The sequence below is a fragment of the Balaenoptera musculus genome, chromosome X (assembly GCF_009873245.2).
Source record: "Balaenoptera musculus isolate JJ_BM4_2016_0621 chromosome X, mBalMus1.pri.v3, whole genome shotgun sequence".
NCBI lineage: Eukaryota > Metazoa > Chordata > Mammalia > Artiodactyla > Balaenopteridae > Balaenoptera > Balaenoptera musculus.
This window is the reverse complement of record NC_045806.1, coordinates 123,570,764-123,592,907: the sequence shown is the minus strand read 5'-3', so window position 1 is coordinate 123,592,907 and position 22,144 is coordinate 123,570,764. Positions and strand designations below refer to the sequence as shown.

General features: G+C 44.1%; 1 protein-coding gene across 2 annotated transcripts in view; it reads right to left on the bottom strand.

Moving 5' to 3' along the window:
- AFF2 (AF4/FMR2 family member 2) overlaps positions 1-22,144 on the bottom strand; it is a 487,741-nt gene that overhangs the window by 329,302 nt on the left and 136,295 nt on the right. For both annotated transcript variants that reach the window (XM_036840574.1, XM_036840575.1), the window contains exon 2: positions 325-445. In XM_036840574.1, the coding sequence (XP_036696469.1) occupies positions 325-445 (121 nt within the window). The remainder of the gene's footprint in view (positions 1-324; positions 446-22,144) is intronic.

Below are 22,144 nucleotides of genomic sequence, written 5' to 3'. Positions count from 1 at the left end.
AATCAAAGTGAGACAAAGTGTCGGGGGGCACTCCTTGCTGTAGGTAGTGCTGGGCAGGAAAGAATTCTTTGGAGACAGGAAGTCTCATAAGTCCCTTGCAAATCCTACTGTGTTCCCCCAAGAAGATGGAATTTGTCTCTGAAGACTTCCTCAGAAACTTGCCATTGCCCCAAATACAGCATATGTATATATTTCATTTGTAAAATATATTCTCCTGGAGATGATTTGGGTGTTTTAAAAATAGATTAAATGTTGATTAGTGCATTCAAAAATATAACAAGCAACCATTTTCCAAAAAGATAAATTACATACATATTCAGCTACCTTGTAGGGCTCCCCAAAAAGATCAAAGCCTGAAGAAAAGAGATCGTCTTCTTGCTGGACTTCTTGATTCCTCCGCTCCCATTCCCTTTTCTTAAGTGCACTACGGTCTTGTTCATAGTGACTGACATGCAAAGAAAAAGACAAAAGGAGACAAAGATGAATTAGTCATGTAAGTTATTTAGATCTCCCTTGTTATCAATAAGAAGAAAAAACAAAAAACAAGCCGAGGCTACCCAAACTGATACTGCATAGAGAGCAGGCCTCCTTTTCTTTATTCTCAGTGGGTTTAAGACCCTGACCAGTTCTTCAGAATACAGAAGAAAACAGAAACTTGCTTATTAGAAACTGTACTCGTGACCACTTAAGTATGGCATAATCCTCTTCCCTTGTCCTTGCTTGATTACTACAGGCAATTACTGCAGAGTCCCCCAAAGTCAGTCCACTGTGCAAAAAAGTACTGAATTCAGGTTGCATTGTGTTGCCAACTGCCTAGGGCTCAGAATTCACAGATGTCACGAAGTCCTAAGGGAAAGGAATTATCAAATATGTTACTGTGGATAAACTGGAATTCTGTCCTGGGCCCACAGCCAGTGTTAGCCTGTGGTAATGAAATCAAAGGAGAGGGAATTCCCTGGCGGTCCAGTGGTTAGGACTCCAAGCTTTCACTGCAGGGGGCCCGGGTTTGATCCCTGGTCTGAGAACTAAGAATCCCGCATGCCACGTGGGGCTGCCAAAAAAAAAAAGAAAAGAAAAGAAAAATCAAAGGAGAGTTTAAGAACATCTTCAGAAGTCTACAAAAATCCAAGTCACCCAATCAATCACACTCCTTTTTGTTTTGTGGGAAACTGTTCACAAAGAAAGGGGTCTGGCTTGACCAACAAACTACTAACAATGAAAAGAGGTGTAAAAACCTTTGAATGACCTTAGGGCACAAATGTTTTATAAACACCGGATTTTATTTTGTTCATTGGGTTCCCCCCCTCCGCTTTTGATTGTAATTCCACTCAAAGTGAGTACGTATACACTGGGAAAATTTCAATTATATAAATGTACATAAAATGCCTAGCAGGTGCTGTATAAATGTTGCTTTCCTTCCCCATGTTAATACAGGTATCCCCTGCTTTCCAAACGTTTGCAGTAAGCCACTTTTACGAGAGAGCTGTGTTAGTACCTTTTCTCGCTAACGAAAAAAAAAAATCCGAAGAGGATTTTCTCTTTTACAAAAAACGTCATTCCCTTACTAACATAGGTCTTTCTTAAAAGCAAAGCGGCATAATGAGAACTTGCAGAAATTGGGGGGATACTCTTCACTTTTACACCATTTTGCTTATGAAAGTTTTCATAGGAACACTCTACGTTCGGCCAGCGGACGAAACCTGTAATGTCATGTGAAGACTTAATTAGGTAATTGACATGCAAACGAACATAATAGCTAAAGGAACTATAGAGATATACTGATATAATATATAAGTACAGTTGACAGGTTTTGAATACATTCCAAACCTTAATACCTATCATTGGTAGCCTAGTTTGCTCATGAGTATCATAATGTTAATTTACAAAATAAGAGCCCAGAGCATGCAATATCCACGGCAGCTTAACTAGATATTGATATAGATGGAGTGTAACAGGTCAATACACCTAAGCATCCGCCTTTCTCCACAGGAATACGTGAACTGACAAATTCTAAGTGACTTTGATAGCCTTATCTCCTGGATAAACAGCACTTCATTTCCCCATCTAAAAATCGTGGCAACATTTATAGGATGTTTACATGGACATTATCCTTTCATAATGCAACGCATGCCAGATACAGAAGAGCTCACCGGATCACTCATAGGTATGCTCAGCAAATGTTAGCACCGTCTGGGAAAATCAAAGACCCTCCAGAGCTCCACCCAAAGCCCAGGCCTCACATCTGGGCCCCGCCTGGTCAACAAAGACGCTGAGTCCACGTACTGAAAGCCAGCCCATCATTCATAGTCCCAGATGCCATCCACAGGTATTACGTTTGTTGGCATCATCTGTCATTCCCATTCACGAGTTGAGATCAGAACCCCAAACAGCTGCCGTGTGACGCAATGTCTCTGTGCTGGAGGCTGATGCGGAGTCAACAGTAACATCTGGGGTCCAGAAAGCGTGGGGCACAAGACTCACCCTCAGCATCATACACTGGCCCTGCGTAACCTGAGCCCAGCATCAGTTTGCCAAAATGTAAGAACGATGGGGTGTCAGGGGTGGGATGAGGGGACAAGTTAAAGCAATATTCAGTGGGGGTGAGAAGCTGGGAAGAGGGTTTGCTGCAGCCATAACGCTCCACACAAACACGAGAGCCGAAGCCTCATGCTTCCAAGGAACCGCGAGCAAGATGTCAGTTTTCCAGCTCTCTGTTCATTCCTTGCACCTGACAGCCCAGAATGACAGTCCCAGGGATCCCATTTCATTGTCCCATGAGGAGAACCGAAGGACTTTGGTCTCTTGGCTTTGCAAACTACCTTCCTCCTCCTCTGAGGGCAAGATAATTAAAACCCGAAAGGAAAGAGAGGAAGAGAAGAAAGGAAACGTGCTTCAACATGCAATGACAACCCTTCAAGCGGCCGGCAGTCAGGGCGCTTGGGGCTTTCGACCCAGGTTGGATTTGTTAGGCGGCTCTCGGCTGCGTTTTGCATCAGTTTCATTAAGCTACCAAATTCCAGACGAAAAATCTGAAGAGCAGATTGAGCGTGCACATGGGTGTTATCTGCTGCGTTTTTTAACACACATAACAAAGAACAGTTAATTCTCATATCTCTGGTGAGAATGAACTTAATCTCCATAGAGTTTCACTGCTCTTGGAAGGCAACCAAATCTCTCCCGTTTTTTTTCCTTTCTCGCTCAGCAGGGCGCTGTACTGAAAGCTTCACTGGGCGAAGTATAATGAGGAACGAACTACAGGGTGGTGAGCTTTTCACAGTGCAGAACGTCACTGATTTCTGACTGAAACCAAAATGACTAATTTGAAGCACCAGCTAATTAAAACCCCAGCTAGGTATTTAGCCTCTTGTTACACCTACTGCTGTTTATAATTATGAGGACCTCTTTACCTACTCAATTAAAGTTCTTCGGTTTCAGGGAGGTTGTGTTTGAACCTGTGAGCCCTGCAGAGGCCACAGGAAAGCCGATGTCTGTCCCCTGATGATCTGATGCCCCTTTACACTCCCGGGCTGGTTTTCCAACGAAAAAAGAAACGGGTCCACGGCCCACGAGGAAGTGCTCAAGCCAGAAATCGGAATTCATCACCATATTACTGGTCTGAACGATTCAAGTTTCCTCACACTGATGAGGAGAGGGTGCACCAGTCCTCTCAGTGTGAAAACTCCCTTTCGTATTAGGAAGTTGAGCCCCGAAGTGCAACTCGAGGACTCTGCACTCTTAGCAGGTGAGAATGTTCTTCCAACTGTTTTCTGTAGGATAGGAGGAAATCTGGCATGTTATGGTGACACCGAACACTCAAAACCCAGGGGGAGGGGCAAATCAGGGATATGGGGCTAAGAGATACAAACTACTACGTATAAAATAGATAATCTGCAAGGATATATTATACAGCACAGGGACTAGAGCCAATATTTTATAATAACTATAAATGGAGTATAATCTATTAAAATATATTTTTTTTGGCTGCGTTGGGTCTTCGTTGCTGCACGCGGGCTTTCTCTAGTTGCGGCGAGCAGGGGCTGCTCTTCGTTGTGGTACGTGGGCTTCTCATTGCGGTGGCTTCTCTTGTTGCAGAGCACGGGCTCTAGGCTCATGGGCTTCAGTAGTTGTGGCTCGCGGGCTCTAGGCACATGGGCTTCAGTAGTTGTGGCTCGCGGGCTTAGTTGCTCCGCGGCATGTGGGATCTTCCCGGACCAGGGATCGAACCCGTGTCCCCTGCATTGGCAGGTGGATTCTTAACCACTGCACCACCAGGGAAGCCCTCTATTAAAATTTTGAGTCTCTATGTTTTACACCTGAAACTAATATAATATTGTAAATCAACTATATCTCAATTTAAAAATGCATTTACCCCTCAACCTAAAAAAAAAAAAACCTCAATTTACTTTTCATTGACCAAAGGCCTTTGTTTTCTGTCTGTACAGCCTATCTTTTGGGGTTTTAAAAAAAATTTTATTTATTTATTTGTTTGTTTATTTTTGGTTGCACCGGGTCTCAGTTGCGGCGCGCAGGCTTCTTAACTGCGGCATGCATGAGGGATCTAGTTCCCCGACTAGGGACCGAACCCGGGCCCACTGCATTGGGAGCGCAGAGTCTTACCCACTGGACCACCAGGGAAGTCCCTCAGCCTATCTTTTTGGAATCCCTGCTTCACTGACATCTCCACTAGCTGATAGAAAAAGGACAGAAAGAACAAGTTCCATTTAACTATACATTTAACTCACCAAGGCCTTGAGTCACGTTTGGTTTGAGGTGCGTGGGTCCACTTACACGTGGATTTTTTTCAACAGTAAATAGTACAGTACCACGCAATCCACAGGTAGTTGAAACCGAGTTTGGTTGAATCCACGGATGCAGAATTGCAGATACTGAGGAACCCGTGGGTACAAAGGGCTGGCACCCCTAAGCCCGCGTTATTCAAGGGCCAACTATACCCTGTTACTCACTCCAGTGCAAGGGAGTGATGGTGAGAAGCTACTCTCTAGAATGGGTCTTTTATATTAGCTCTGATTTCACCCACCCATCGGTCTCCCTGGCCTCCAATAACAGAGAACCTGCCCTCTTAACACAGGAGGAATCCACGGCCCTCTGGAGAAGAAGGGAGCCATCCCAAGGCCTCATCAAGGTAGTGGCGAAGGAAGATGCCAACCTGTGTCTCTTCCATCTTCAAGTTCAAGTGATTTCTTCTCCTCCTCTTCTCCTTCTCTCACATATTCTCCCATCCTCATCCTTAAACTTGATCTTAGACTCAAGCAACTCCCATTTTCATCAGTAGGAGCCACAGGTACATTCATGGGGAGATAAAACCCGGAACACATGTAGCTTCACTGAGATTGTGGAAGCTCAATTATGCCGTCTTCATTAGCTCACAGCGGCAGGACCCCAGGCTGATAATGCTGGCTAGTCTTTTAGAAGAGACACTGTCGCCATCATCTAGTTCTGGTCCCTTCATTTTCCAGATGAGGAAATTGAGCTCAGAAAGGCAATGGGCCTCACAGCAGGGTTGTGGCAGAACTAGGAGGCGGGAACTCGGGTTTTCTGCTTCCCAAACTAGTTCTCTTCCTAATACCCCGTGGTTTGTCCCTCCTGACTCTCATGCTTCCATCACACTCAAGAATAAATATTAGTCTCATCTGCACTCCGCTGGTCAACTTTCCTTAGGATTGTATTTTATTAGAAATTGTCAGTAGGGAAAAACTTTAGGAACCTCATTTGGATGCGAGTATAGAAAAACCATTAGTTTCCTTACACCAAAATGTACAGAACCTAAAGGGATTGTAAAAATTAACTACATATGTGGGAAGAAGCTGAGCAAATGAGAGTAAAAACCAGTTTAAGTGCATTTGGTTTGTATATTTCATGAAGTATAATCATCATTGCTTGCCTAATTTGGTTATTGTACAAAGCTAGTTGGGGACACATAAAGAAAAACACTGATATTTTAAAATGACAAGTTTGTTTAAAAATACTGCTAACTAATACAGGATTTATGGTAGTAACAATGTAAATGAAAGTAAATAACTCAGTCTCACTTGTTTTCTAATCCAACTGGCACTAAAACACCTTTATTTTGGCTAATATCTTTGTAAAAGCATAAAAATACATATTTAATTCACCCAAGGGACAAACATAAGCTATAACTCACTCCTTCTGGTTCTCCTGAATGAATTTTTGCCTTCTATAAAATGTGTAGATATTTATACTTACTACATGTTCCAGAATTCCAAGTGGTACTTTTTTAAAAAATATCTAGCCCTGTGTTGAATTTGACACTGACCTAATGTCTGTACAGCTTCTGTTAGTTAAAAAAAAGAAAACCTCTGCTATTCAATACCTTCAAAATCACCCCCAAGTGAAATCCTTATTTTATCTGCTAATATCCATGAGCACTGCAATGTAAAGTGCTAACTCCCAAACTATTCTAAGCAGCTAAAACCAGGCCAAACTTATTTTGCACATATAGGGAAGACACACGAGAACCCTGGATCTGGGGATGTGAGTATGGCCTTGAAAAGGAGTTTCTATACATCAGGAGAACCTCTAAGTCCTGTTTCCACAGCAGGACTCATACGTACAACCACACATACAACTCAACTCTGCATACAACCACTCTCTTCAGGAAATGGATTCTCTCCCCACAGACACTGGCTCTCATTAAAAAGAAAAACTCAAGATGGGAATGAAAGGACAGAAGACACACAAGACATTTACTTTCCACATCTGTCAGCTGCCCACCCAGTCATGCCAATTTCTTAGGTCTTCGGGAAATGGGCCAGTGCTCATTCTGAGAGTTCCCTTAAATCTGTGCTTTTTAAAATGATGTATTACCAACAGGGGAATATTAAACCTGTTTCCCTCCAGGGCACCTTGGGGATATCCCATTCCCTCTACTTCTGAAAATGGAAGCAGATTCAGCTCACCCAGGAGGCTTGTCAAATCATCCTCCAGTGGGGTCAGGCAGACATTCCAAGAACCACTCCTCTTGTTTTGTTTTTGTCTCACCTCCTCTCCTTCTCTTCTGCTCCCCACCCTGTTCTAAAAATTATTATAACACCTCTATTGAGATATAATTCACAAACCATTCAATTCACCCATTTCAAGTATACAGTCAGTGGTTTTCAGTATATTCACAGAGTTTTGCAACTATCACCATGATATAATTTTAGAGTATTTTCATGACCCCCAAAAGCAGCCCTGTACCTTTTAGGCATTACCCCTGCCCTGAATCCTCCCTTCCAGCCCAGCCCTAAGCAACAACCACTAATCTACTTTCTCTCTGAATGAATTTGCTTATCCTGGATATTTCATACACATGAAATGATACAATATGTGGTCCTTTGCACCTGACTTCTTTCACTTATCAAAATGTTTTCAAGGTTCATCCACGTTGTAGCATGGATCAATACTTCACTCCTTTTTTTAGTATCTGAATAATATTCCACTGTAGGGATATTCCCAGTCCTAAGTTACACCAGGCTCATTAAGGGGGTTCAATCTCGTGAGTTGATAATGATTTAACTGGGGTTCTCTATATCTCCCATTAGACTTTTTACTTCTTAAGGGAAAGGTCCATGGCTTCTAAGTCACTGACAGCATGCTACAGGTGATCACAGCAAACCTTCTTGTATATAAATAAGCAATGTCAAATACAGATATTGTGAGGAAGACACTTTTAAAAAGTGTTTGACTGAAGCTTAGGGCAAAACTATTTTGGCTAGCCTACCAAATTCCCCAAATGATGCAATACCTCTAAGAAATACCAAATACTCAAGCTGCAAAGCTAATTGAATATATCTAGGAATGGTAAAACAAAAACAAAAACAAAAACAAAAACAACCTAGTGAAAACTGAACCTGACACCAACCAAAGAAACAGGTTCTGTTGTTTCTAAAGAATTTCATAGTGTGTCCAGAAATGATGGTACCCAGATTCTTTGTAACTCTTTCACTTACAAGTCTCTTGATCATTAATAACTCATTTTACATTTCTAAGCCTCAGTTTTGTTATGTGTAAAATGGGAGTTCCTCTTCATGTGGTTGATGTCAAGGTCAAGTGTGATAGTGAACGAGGGAGGCTTCTGTAAACTTGGTAATGTCTGCTCACATGAGATCGTTGACACCATGGTCAGGGTCAACATGATCAGGTTTTACTTTCATCCCACAAAACTCTACTGCACATTAACTCGTGTGCTCCTCAGACACCCCTGATAAATTAGCAAGACAGTTATTAGTATTCCATCTAAAGATGGAAAACTGAGGCTCAGAAAATGGTTCCAGCCTATGAGAACTGCATCCAGGACACCGCTCACCTGATTTCCTAACCCAGAGCTCTTTCAAAAAGTCTGAGCTACAAGACCTGCATATGCCAAAGATATTTATGTGCAGCTTTCATGAGTTCTCTTCATTCCACAAAAACTAGAGCAAAATTTCCTAATTTTTGAGGTCTAATGTTTTTCTAGTAACAGACCAGGACAAAGTATATCTCATTAGATAGCCTTTAAAATTTGTTCTCTATAGGCTCAAAAATGATTCTTGAGATAGCGACAGGAAATTGATCAATATATGGAATTAATACACAAACTAATATTGACATGAGGTTTAAAGTAATAATTTTTTAAATTTAAAACATTTCTAAATATTACCGATCTTCTATAACCTGCTTCTCAATTTTGGCTGCACATGGGAATCACCCAGTGAAGATTTTATAAATCCCGGTGCCCAAGTCACACGCCAGACCAACTGCATGCGAATCTCCTGGTGTGGGGGACGGGGCGGGCCGGGGTTCCCAGGCGTCCAATATAAAACAACTTCTAGGGCTTCCCTGGTGGCGCAGTGGTTGGGAGTCTGCCTGCCGATGCAGGGGACACGGGTTCGAGCCCTGGTCTGGGAGGATCCCACATGCCGCGGAGCAACTGGGCCCATGAGCCACAATTGCTGAGCCTGCGCGTCTGGAGCCTGTGCTCCGCAACAAGAGAGGCCGCGATAGTGAGAGGCCCGCGCACCGCGATGAAGAGTGGCCCCCACTTGCCGCAACTAGAGAAAGCCCTCGCACAGAAACGAAGACCCAACACAGCCATAAATAATAAATAAATAAATAAATAAATAAAAATTAAAAAAAAAAAAACAACTTCTAGTCTTTGCACATGATAGGATCCTTCGCATATAAACTTCTTTATTAAACCCATTTGGGTGTGCCTCAATTGGATGGACTTCACATGGAGGTAAATCAAGAGCCAGGCCCCGTTACGGAACAGATGTATTCTATGAAGCAGAAGTCTGCCTTGTTGGTCTACGCTGGCAGAAATGCCTCAAGGTGAAGAGCAGTTATTACAAGACTGGACTGTCATGCAGAACAACCGCAGTAACACTAATAGCACTCTTTGTTCATTCCTTGCTCCATGCCAGGAACCAGTGCAGCCATCTTCGGAGGACTATCTTCTTTAATCCTCACAAAAACTCTGATGAGGCAGTGTCATCTTCACTTTGTAGATGAGGTGACAGGCGCCTGAGACCCCGAGAGGTTGACATGCCCAAAAAATGACACAATGAGTAAGTGAAACAAGTGGAAGAGGCGCTGAGGCTGCCCTATCCAGAGGCCACCCTCTTAGCCAGAAAGAAGATGCTAGTAGATAGGAAAGAAGGTCCCTGCCAAAGAGGCACATCCACACATTTGATCTCTGCTCACAGGACAGCACAGCACAGTGGATCCAGGGGGGACAGCGAAAATCTGAACTCTCTGCTTCAGATTATCTAAGCAGAATTATCTCAGCTTAGAGGGGGCTCTTGCAGCATGGTATAGATTCTTCTCCAAACAGCACGCACAGGTAGACACTCAGACGGATAATGATTGGCAACAATGTTGTAAGAGGGCACGAAAATTCCATTTTTTAGAGGATTCCCTTTCAATGGAAATGCCACTCTTTTATAGAATGACCATGACTCTGGCAACCCAAAGGTGTGCCTACAGTAGTACTCAACTCAACTTTCTAGAAGCCTGTTAAAATGTACTTTAAAAGCAATCGTTCCAGTGAAATTAAATTCTTTTGTCCTTGGACAACGTGACTGTTGGCTAAGAGACGCGGTCCAATATCCCTGTCTGCTTGAGAGATGACTGTCTCCCCAACAAGTGTTCCTTCCCTCCTCTCCCAGCAGCCCAGATTGCACCTTCATCTCCTTTCATCTTTCTTCAAGCATCCCCTCCCTCCTCCATACTCAGGTACCCCGCTACAAGAAGACTCCATTGTGCCATAGATATCTAAGCACGCGGAAGTTTCTTTTCTGCTTCTGTAATATTTTCTTAGGTTAGGTGTCTGATTTCCATTTTTATAGAAAATCATTTAAAAATAACTCGAGTTCTGACCCATTCATCAAAAATGAGACTTCTCCGTCACTCCTTCTGGCTCACTGACCCACTGGTAACACAAACCGATGCCTTACAAGCATCTCACATTCACTGTTGGCCACACAGAGAGAGCTGCAAACAGTTGCATGACTCAGAAGTCTTCAAAGACACTTCCTGAAGACGAGTAGGGGCCTGGAATGGATAACACAAGCCAAGAAATACACACTCAGAGAGTGAATACAGTTACGTGTATTTATTGATACGTTTATGTTTGAATCGGTGAAACTATTGAAAAATCGAAATGATAGACAACATCCTCGCTTCCCCTCTTGTCAGCATCTACCCTGTTCCCCTCATTTGTACTTCTCTCTTTAAACGAATCAGAGTCAATGCCAATGCTGAGCTTTAAAGAGCTGCTAGATCTAAATTTTGATCCACTTCCAGGAAGGAAACACGAGGATGCTTCTCATAATCAGAAACGGAGGAGGTGGTGTCCAGCTTTGATTATTCTTTGTGGTCGGCTTGAGTTCTGCCTCACGGCAGGCAGGGTGCCCAGCTTGGCCCTCTGCTCTTGACGATTCCTGGTCCAGCCCCCGTGGATCCTGGCCCCATCCCATGGGCCACGTCCCCCGCTCCATACCTGTTGCTTCTGCCGCCAACCTACACAGAACAACTCTGTTTTTCAAGCTAGGAAAAAGCTGCCTGAAGTATTTCCTCTCCATGCCCACTAAATATCAGGAATTCTTTGCCAAGTCAAAGTTCTAATATAAACCTGGCTTCTCATAAGTGACACTTTTAAAAGGTGTTTTATTTTCAGTTAGCTATGAGCAAGACAATTTCAATAACTACTTAATTTAAAACAATATCTTCTCAGAAATCGCATTCTTCATTACTTTTAAACTAAGGAAATTAATGCCCTTAACAAGCAGTTTATAATTGACAGTCTTAAGCAGACTCTATTTTCAAGTCTCACCAAACCCTTTGATCCGCGTATACTCACTAAACTTTGCCCGGGCAAATTCTACCCCCTTAAGGCTTCCTCTTCAGGCCCCTGCCCCTCCCTGGCACATGCACCCCACAGGGCTCCGGCCTGAGCACACAGCCGGGGCATGAGATCAGGCCCACGGCAAACAGCCACTGGGCACTGCTTGCTTCTGCCCTCTGCATCGGCATGACTCCAGGCTCCTTTCCCACATGTCACATGGACATAGTTGTGACTCCTTCTTGGGTTACACTTCTCCCTCTTGCCTCGATGAGGTGCCTGACACGGTGGCCCCCTGTTTTGGGTTGAAGTGTGTCACCCCAACGCTCATCTAGTGGAGTCCTGACCTCCAGGACCTCAGAATGTGGCCTTACTTGGAAATAGGGTCACTGCAGATGTAATTAGTTAAGATGAGGTCATACTGGGGTAGGGTGGGTCCCTCATCCACTATGACTGGTGTTCTTATTCAAAGGGGAAATGTGGACACAGACACAAAGAGAGAGAGAACACCGTGTGACGATAAGGACAGAGATCGGGGTGATGCTTCTACAAGCCAAGGAACACTCAAGATGGCCAGTAAATCACCAAAAGCTGGGAGACAGGCCTGGAACACGTTCTCCCTCACGGCCCTTAGAAGGAACAAACCCTGCCCATGCCTTGATCTCAGACTTCGAGCTTCCAGAGCCAGGAGACAATAGATCTGTTGTTTAAGCCTCCCGGTTTGCGGGACTTGGTTATGGCAGCACGGGCAGACCCCTGCACCCCCGGATGGCATTTCTGAGTCAGTTCACAGTGAAAACGTTGGGCCTCATCACAGTCAGTGTGGATAATCAAGGCCTCAGGAATGATCTTTTTTACTCCAGTGACATGATATCCACCCTTCTCGCTTCTATCCCAGCGGAACTCTCCTTAGGCTTTCCTACTTGGTCTCCTTCCCCCTCTCCCGCTCTGAGAGAACCGTGGGTGCTAAATGAAACTGTCCACCAGAGAGGAATCACGCATTTCTGCTTCCCATTTATCTGGGAGAGTGCCAACCTCAGTGTTCCGCTCTCAGTAAATATTTTTTGACTGAATGAATGAACAAATGACAGGTAAACATTTTTTCTGCCCTAGTTCGGTGACAAATATTGACCAAGATATTAAGATATTAATTAGTGTGTCTATTTAATTAACAAACATTTACTGGGTGCCTAGGTCACACAAGGGACCCTGTTTGGTGCTCAGAAAAAAATAAGAAACAGTATGAGTCTTTGAGAAATTCACAGCTCAGGAGGGGAGGTAAATCCACTCTGAAATCATCACCCTGCAGGGTAACACACACCATGGCCATAGGAACAAAGTGCCCTGGGAACATTCTCAGGTTGGCGTGGGGTGGGAACACAGGCAGCTGTGTTCCAGCTGGGTCTTGAATGGAAGTGTTCCCAGTCCGCACATCAGCTCGTTCAAGTACACACTAACCACGTGGCACTAAAGATGGTCCCGTGGGACAAACACGGATGAGTGAACAAGAGATGAAAGATGCGGCCAAGCTCAGTCCCTCGGACTGTCCATGTCTGGCAAAATTGGTCTACAACAGTGGTGGGCAAACAGCAAGATTTTCTGCTCTTCGGGGAAGCTGGAAAATGAGAGTTTGGTCTTTGCAAATGCTTGGATTCAAGGGTCAAACCCGAACTGCACTTGTGATACCGAGTGAGAGGAAGAGCCTCGCAGAGAAATGGATGACTGAGATAAGCACGTGAATGGTGAGCTCATAAAGAAGAGGTGAGATTTCAAAGGGAAGCATTTATTGTTTCCTGTATTCGAGCACATTGTCTCTCAATATGATTAGTTATCAGCCTCAGTTATCCAGAACCGGTATGAAATAAAGCGTTTACGCAGTTATGCTTCATTGATGTCAGCTAGGGGAGCATGAAAATCTCCATGAAGGTGGGTAATTGATGCGTAAATCAGAGCTCAATCACTCTGTAATAGCAATGGTCCCACTGAAAATATGCTTGTTGAACACAATCACTGAGAAGCCAGAGGGAGGGAGAGGAGGGCGGGAGAAGATAGAAGGCTTATTTATTAAAAATGATAATAACTGGCAATTTGTGCAATTTTCTCTTCAACAGAGGGCTGCTGTCAGAAATGCTTGCAAGCAACTTGTGACCAATGCATCAGATAGTTTCCTTCTGTTCTAATGAACTGTTTCTGTTTTATTTAACTGCTCAGAGACCCTGTTGTGGATGCTTCCCCTTTTGAAACATGACACATGTTAATAATAATAATAAGAATTTGGTTAACAATGCTCATTCTAGGTATGCTTGCTATTGTTATTAAAATCCTTCCGTCACTTTGCATTTGATCTCTGAAGACCAGTGAATAAAAATGAACAATGCCTTGCAATTTAATATTTTAATATCTCACACTGAAACGAAAACGACTTCTTACTGTTGATCAAATAGCAGCTCCCATTTCTACCATCCTGACCATCATTATCATTATCATCACTGAAGCTGCCATGATAGCAGCTAGTGGCAGGTTTTTCTTCCCCTCTACTGTCCTCACTGAATAAAGAGAAAATTCTCCACAGGAAATACTGCCACAGTAGGTTTAACAGCCAACATTCCTGCCAATTAATATGAGAAAGAAAGTGCTGGCTTTTCGTTTTTTTCCAGCTCTTATGAAAAATGCTTGAGTCAATATGAGGGGCAGGTTTGTCCTAGGCATCGCGTGTCGATCCAGGGGATTTACCCACCGGTGCATAATGCATTCTTGAGTCTCAGCACAGCGCATGCGCAACCCCCCCCTTCCGTACAGGGTAAGCAGGGTCCGTGTGGCAGCACAGAGCCGCAACATCGGTACAGATGGGCCCTGCTGTGGAGGTGAGGGCCCTCTGCTCGCCTGAGGTCACCAGCTCAGCCCGGTTCAAAAGCACGCGTGTGCTGATGGCCTGTCTCATATCTAGTGCTGGGCCTTCATCCAAATGTCCGCCCCTTGACAAAATGCCTGTGTAAGATTGACCGGCAGCGGGTGCTTAGGGGGAGGAGGAGAGAGTGGGGTCTGACTGAGGAAGGCTTAGCCTTATCGGGAGTGGGGTAATTTTTTGTAGGTGAGTGGATTCATATATTATCAATGTCCTTACAAAATAAATGCATGCATGCATCTGGTGCCTAGCAGGATTTTAAATTTTGCTTCTCTTTTGAAAAGCAACACTCTCACATTTGCATGGTACTTGTCACTTCCCAAAGCACTTCCACAAGTCTGATCTGGTATGAGACTTCCAACAACCCTGGGAAATAGGCCAGATGGGCACTCTGACCTCCCATTTCACAGATGAAGACACTGAGACCCAGAAGGGCTAACTGCCCAATGTTCACATTGTCGCTCGGCTAATGAAGGGCAGGAACAGATACGAAGGCAAGCTGTCTGCATCCAGGAGCAGTTGTTTGGTTTGTTTGTTTTTTTCCTACTATAGGACTCTGTGCTCTAATTGTAAAATGCTTGCTAATCGTATTCTTCCAGAACATGGGAAAAGTCGCTAAGTGGTAGAGCAGAGGGCCATTATTTTAAGGTTTTTAGAAAACAGCTTTTGATGGGCTATCATTATTAATGGACTAATAATCCATAAGTGTGTCTTTGTAGAAAAACAATGAAATGGGGAGACACATGGCAGGTGGACTTTTGGAAGGAGGAGAGCATCTAGTGGAAAGACCTCAGAGAGTGATTCTGCCACTTCAAGATTGAGTGACCTTGAGCCAGTCACTGGGCTGCTCACAGCCTCCCAAGACCCTCTGATCCAGAAGAGCACACAGTATAGGAGGAGGAGATAAACTATAATGGCAAATGGAAACCTGCAGTAACACGGTAACCGCTAGCCAAGCTGAGCATGGGCAATGGCTAGTCTGAGTGGAGATGTGCTGTAAGTATGAAATACACACCAGATTTCAGACTTGGTATGAAAATAGTATTAAATATAGAATTAATAATTTCTAACAGATTGCATGGTGAAATGATATTTGGCATACACTGAGTTCAATCAAGTGTCAAGAAAAGCAATTTCACCTGTTTCTTCTCACTTTTTTTTAAATGTGGCTACTAGAAAATTGAAACTAAACAAAGTAGAATTGTGTTTGTGGCTCCCCTTATATTTCTATTGGGCAGCACTGGCCTTAAAAGAGAGATTTTCTAGGTCTACTTAATAACCCACTTCGCATAAACAATATTGGTTTCAGTGCTCTGTCTCCAGACAACAGAAGACTCTGTGCCTTTGGGTTCATTGTAACGATCTAACCTATGCGGTCCTGTTCTGTTATCCCCCCTTCTCTATTCTCATTTGTTCCCTCCTTCTCATTTTCATTTAGACCTTGGGCACATATGCCAGTGTTTATTTTCATGACTGCTGTATTGTCTAATTGGTGCATTGTTGATCAATAATATGTGAGGTGTTGAGCTCTGTTTGTGTAATATGTTTAATATGCTTCTACCCAATGCGCCATATGGAGGCACTGCACTGTATATTACGAGCGTATTAATGCTAAGACTCAATTGAGTATCGCTGGTGCATAGTAAACAAGTAAAACAAAATTATGCTAAGTAGTTACTGAACATTGTGGTCCCTAATATTTGTAATGAGCATCGCAAACACTGTGCTAGTGTGTGCGTGCCAGCGCCTGCCCTTCTCTGAAACCTCAAATGAGCCTAAGCACTATTCCAGGCTTAATGTAAATGTCATTTTACAAGGTGAAGGCATTTTTTTCAGGTAGAGAAACTAGAGAGAATAAATAATAGACTGGAACTTAATCTACCAATAACTGTGTCTTTAAATCGAAACTCTGTGCGGTTGTGAAGCCTTGTATGCTTGTTTTCTTTCCCAGGTGCCTGGAGGGGCTGGGAAGGATTTTGATTAGCAGAAGCCACCAGCAGTTTCTTTCTACCTGTTTCACATACATTTCACACATCACTTTCAGGACTCCTCAGTTTACTGATATTTTCCTGGGCAACTGCCAACCAATCTGTAGCAAAATTAAACTGTGCCTTTTAATATAAAACAATCATTGATTAGCACACACTGTGCAAGCCAGATGAATCAGCAGCCTGCAAGGATGGAGCGTTTTATCACAGTAACACGCCATTCGAACACGCTGATAGATACATTCATTTTGCTGCTGGGCACCGCGACAGGCAAGAGCACAGGCCCACACTCTGTGGCACTTCACACTCCTGTTCCCTAGCACACAGTGTGCTTGACAACAAGAATGTCGTCAGATGAACAATTTACTATGATTAGTTGAGTTTCATTTGTTAATTACAGATTCAACAAGAACTGAATGCGGAAGCTTTTCAAGTCTCAGATACCCACTGATCCGTAGCCCCCTACACGCTCAAGTAATACTGGAAGTCTAATATAATTTATTGTTACTTAGAGCACTGATTGGCTAGAGGAATTATACTCCAATAAATGATGGCACTGCCATTGAATCCGTCTATAATTGCTTCCATTCATCGTAATGCACGCTCGAACGCAAACTGGAAAGAAAGGAGATGATCAACTTCAAGCTTCAGCTGTTTCGAATTCCACAGTGTGTCCGTAAGTTAATGGATGTTGAATATTATGCTGATCTATATGCTGTGTTGCACATGGATCTTAAGAGACTTATATATACGCACACTCATATATATTGCACGTCCGTAGATTTCACACAGATCTATAATTGATGACCACCCGGTGGGCTTGCTTGCCTCCGAGGAAGCGGATACCATGACTGTGGCAAGACGGGGCCAGGGTACAGATTCTTCAGGAACGCTTGGTCCTGTACTGCTCTGTCCCCCACCCCTCAGGACAAGTGGAATCCTCAGGCTACTCATTTCCCTCTAGAGTGGCTCTACCTGGGGCACAGTGACACACAGAAAAATTGTGCCCAGACGTTTGGGACTCATCTTCCTTGTCGCCTCCTTGAGCAGCCCTCGCCTGACACTGCACCTTCCATCCAGGCTGGGTTCAGAGCCAAACGGAAGGGGAGTTCCTGTCTCAAGGACAATTCGCCACAAACGTGAAGCCTTCAAACAACACAAATGTATCCTCTTTCAGTTCTGGAGGTCAGAAGTCGGCAGGGCTGTGTTCCTTCTAAAGGTGCTGAGGGAGAATCTGTTTTCTCGCCTTTTCCAGCATCTAAGGGCCGCCTTCATTCCTTGGCTCGTGGCCCCTTCCTGCACCTGCAAGTCCAGCAGCAGATCATCTTCAGATCTCTCTCTCACCTCTGCTTCCGGCGTCACGTCTCCTCTGACTCTGACCCTCCCTCCTGCCTCCCCCTCTTATGCAGACCCTTGTGATTACATTTACGGCCCAAGCATACGATCCAGAATCATCTCCCCAGCTCAAGACCCTTCACTTGATCACACCTGCCAGGTCCCTCTTTTAAGCCACATGTTCACAGGCGTGGGGGGTTAGGACATGGACCTCTTTGGGGGCACATCGTTCTGCCTACCACGGGCACAACACGTTAATCACTCTCGCCCTCCCAGTGCCTAAGGCCATTACATGGCAAACAGTAGGGCTGCGATATCCTTAGCAGAGGTGAATGAATGCATAAGAATGATTCGTTAGAGCTTTCAAATGTCTCTTCTGAAAAGTATCTCATACATGAAGAGAGTCCGATGGGCGAGGCCCCGTTCATCCACACCTGCTCCGTCATTTACCGCCACTTCGGCTCTCCAGGGCTTGACTTTTCTCACCAGTAAGTGTCTCTGGGAATTGCTGTGACCCTCAAATAAGAGAATGTAGGTGAAAACGCCTGTGAAGGGAAATGGCTTTCTCCATGTTACTTAGCGTCATCCTCGCATCGCTAAGAGAAGAGACACTAGACCCTGGAGGGAGGGAGATAAGAGGGAAAAGGTCCCACTTGTACAGAGATGTAAGGTATTATTACACAGTAAAACTAAATAGAAATAACCATGTGAACGTGACCTGAAACTATGTTTCCTATTCATATGCAAGTAGCTTATGAGACTGACACGAGACATTTAAATTAATTCAAATAACTAGATGCTCAATTGCTCAAGATAAGTGGGACCACACTTGCCCTCTTACGTGGTAGTTGAGCACAACAATCCAAGATGGATTCGTCATGTTTACATAGTCCAGCAGGATGAAATCTGTGCTTACGTATTTATAAAACCCTACACATTAACCCATCAATTTTATTGATTAATAAGAGGGTTCCGTGACATTACAACAACAGACATGACAATACATCTTCCCACAGGAGCAAAATTATCCTGAAAGGCACCACACACCTGCAAAACACTTCACTGTGGTTCAACCGGGAACGTGAAAACAGGGGAAAATTGAGCATGAAAACAACCTTCAATCAAAGGGTCTTTCGGAGGGGATGGAGATCAAACCTGTCACTTTCCATTACGGGGAAGATCAAGTACAAAGAGGGCAAGCGGGTGAGCCAATGTCATCCACCTGGTCAGAGCCTGGACTTGGACGGGAGCCCCAGTCTCCTGACTCTTCATTGAGGGCCCTCCTATCTGGACCACCCTTCGGGTTTCCTGATCCCTATGCAGTGCTCTCAGCTCGTTGCTTTGGAAGAGAAAGGGAAGGCGGAAGAGGAAGCGAAAGGAAAATTCCCCTTCTCCTGCGATTTCTAAAGAGGAGGTTGAATAGATCAAATGAGTTTGGGACGTTTCCTTTAAAATGTTCACAAACCACTAAACACTAAACAGGATTCGGTGTCTGCAAGCAACCCACTCCATGTGAAAAGGCTGTCATATTCCAGACTGTGTGGGACTCCTTCCGGAGAGAAGGAACTTGGAAGCTCTCCAGGAAAGCCCATGGTTTGGCACAAGGCAGAGGGAGTTAGTAAATAAAGGAGGTGCGGACTCTCCGGCCAAGCGAGGGACCGAATGCCGCCTTCGTGACTGGTTGTCTCAGTGTCATGTTGCAGGCACAGCCTGAGGCTAGGAGGCCGCTGACCTGGCCGAACATCGGGCTGTATCTCTCCGATACCCGGCCTGAGTGTGTGTGCACACACGCATCCACATGCGAGGGGTGAGGCCGATTTATATGAGAGCCTCTCACAACAGAAAAGTCCACAGAAGTCAATTCCCCAAATCCTCCTCTGACAAGAGGTAAGTTCATTTTCAGGGTGCTCAGGGACCTCACAGGTTGGCCCAGTGATCCATGTGTACGTGCTTGTGACTGGGTGAGAAAGGGCGTTGTGTTGAACCCTCCCCTCTGGACCTCACACCCGAGGGTATGAAACTACACCACTGAGCCTTTGCTGCTATTTTTTCAGCACTCCTGGAACCCTTTTTTTTTTTAACATCTTTATTGGAGTATAATTGCTTTGCAGTGGTGTGTTAGTTTCTGCTTTATAACAAAGTGAATCAGTTAGACATATACATATGTCCCCATATCTCCTCCCTCTTGCGTTTCCCTCCCTCCCACCCTCCCTATCCCACCCCTCTAGGTGGTCACAAAGCACCGAGCTCATCTCCCTGTGCTATGCGGCTGCTTCCCGCTAGCTATCTATTTTACATTTGGGAGTGTATATATGTCCATGCCACTCTCTCCCTTCATCCCAGGTTCCCCTTCCCCCTCCCCATGTCCTCAAGTCCATTCTCTACGTCTGCGTCTTTATTCCTGCTGGAACCCTGACTTTGAGGGTTTTGAAAGGAACAGATGTAACATCCGGTTGCACTCCACCCCCCAACTGACTCTGGAATGCCCTTTACAGCATCGTTGCCAAGGAAGCTAGGGATGTTTGCCCCAGTTATTTATTTATACATCTGCGAATTGATAAACCTCCGGGAAGTGCATGTGGGCCTCTATCTGTATTGGAGTCCAGAGACCTGGGTTTCCACCTCAGACCTATCACAAACTAGCTTGGTGACCTCCAGCAAATTATTTAACCCTTTTGGGCTGCAGTGTCCTCACATGTAAAACACAGCATTTGTACTGGATAATTTCCAGGGTCCTTCTCTGACTGCATTCACCTTTTGGTAACTTCCCCTACCTTTTCCAATTGTAAGCTCATCCCTTTTTTAATCACCCCTGAGCCAGTCCAGCTCCTGGCAGGCTCAGGACAGGTCACCAAGGGCTTCACTCACTCCATTACCACCCAAGCTAGTGGATGGTGTTGTGTATGCGCCTAAGTATCTCAGTAAGAGTGAGAGCAGACATATAGATGGCCAAGAGGCACATGAGAAGATGCTCGACATCGCTCATCATTAGAGAAATGCAAATCAAAACTGCAATGAGTTATCACCTCACACCGGCCAGAATGGCCATCGTCAAAAAACCTACAAACAGTAAATGCTGGAGACGGTGTGGAGAAAAGGGAACCCTCCTCCTGCACTGTTGGTGGGAATGTACATTGATACAGCCACTATGGAGGTTCCTTTAAAAACTAAAAATATAACTACCATACGACCCAGCAATCCCACTCCTGGGCATGTATCTGGAGAAAACCATAAATCAAAAAGATACAAGCATCCCAATATTCATAGCAGCACTATTTACAATGACCAAGACATGGAAGCAACGTAAATGTCCATCAGCAAGAGGAATGGATAAAGAAGATGTGGTATATATACACAATGGAATATTACTCAGCCATAAAAAAGAATGAAATAATGCCATTTTTAGTAACATGGATGGACCTCAAGATTATCATACTAAGTGAAATAAGCCAGAAAGAGAAAGACAAACATCATATGATATCACTTATATGTGGAATCTAAAATATGATACAAATGAATTTTGTAAAAAACAGAAACAGACTCACAGACTTTGAAAGCAAACTTATGGTTACCACAGGGGAAAGGGATGGGGGAGGGATAAATTAGGAGCTTTGGATTAACAGATACAGACCACTATACCTAAAATAGATAACCAACAAGGACCCACTGTATAGCATAGGGAACTCTATTCAATATCTTGTAATAACCTATAAGGGAGAAGAACCTGAAAAAGCATACATACATGCATATGTATAGCTGAATCACCTTGCTGTACACCTGAAACTAACACTACATTGTAAATCAACTATATCTGAATTAAAAAAAAAAACAAGAGTGAAATCAGTGATCAGCCAGTATACAAAGCACAAATGACCATAAAACCCAACGCCTGAGTACGCGCTAGAACTGCCTGCTTAGCAGTGTTTATATATCACGTTCCTTTGCTCGAGCTGCCCCAGTCTCGGTATTCGATAACCCCCAATTCCCTTGGTGTAATGACTACCATACTGTAATTCCAAGTCAAAGTGTATCCTATTTTGAATTCTACACTCCCAATCTGTTGCCTAGTATAAATATTATACTATGTAATGTGTAAATATTAAAATTTAACTTTAACAAGTTGAGTCACAGTCACTGGAATTCGGCCAAGACTCTAACACTTTTTCATTATTTCCAAAGAAAGTCCAATTTAAGAAATGCAAGCCAGTTCCAATTCACTTCAAAATTTGGCTTAACGTCAAAGAAATTTTAATGAAATTCTGCTTAAGCATTAAACGTGAAGGTATTTATATGATTATTAAGTTAGCATTTAAGTTACATAGAAATTAGTTTGGGGTCTGTCACGACTGGTGCGTTTCAACACAACTCCGCATCTCACAGAGACAGGCTTGTAAACAGACACTAAGACACAACATCATTATCAGTGCCTTATCGGCTCCTTCGCTGCTGTAGGGACATGGCTCTGCCATGGCACGCTGGCAACCCTGCACGTAAGCCAGGGCTTGACCCACAGCTGATAGGAGCCTTGGAGGAAGCCTTGGGATCCTCCCTGAATCTGAGAGGGCGTGAGGCCTG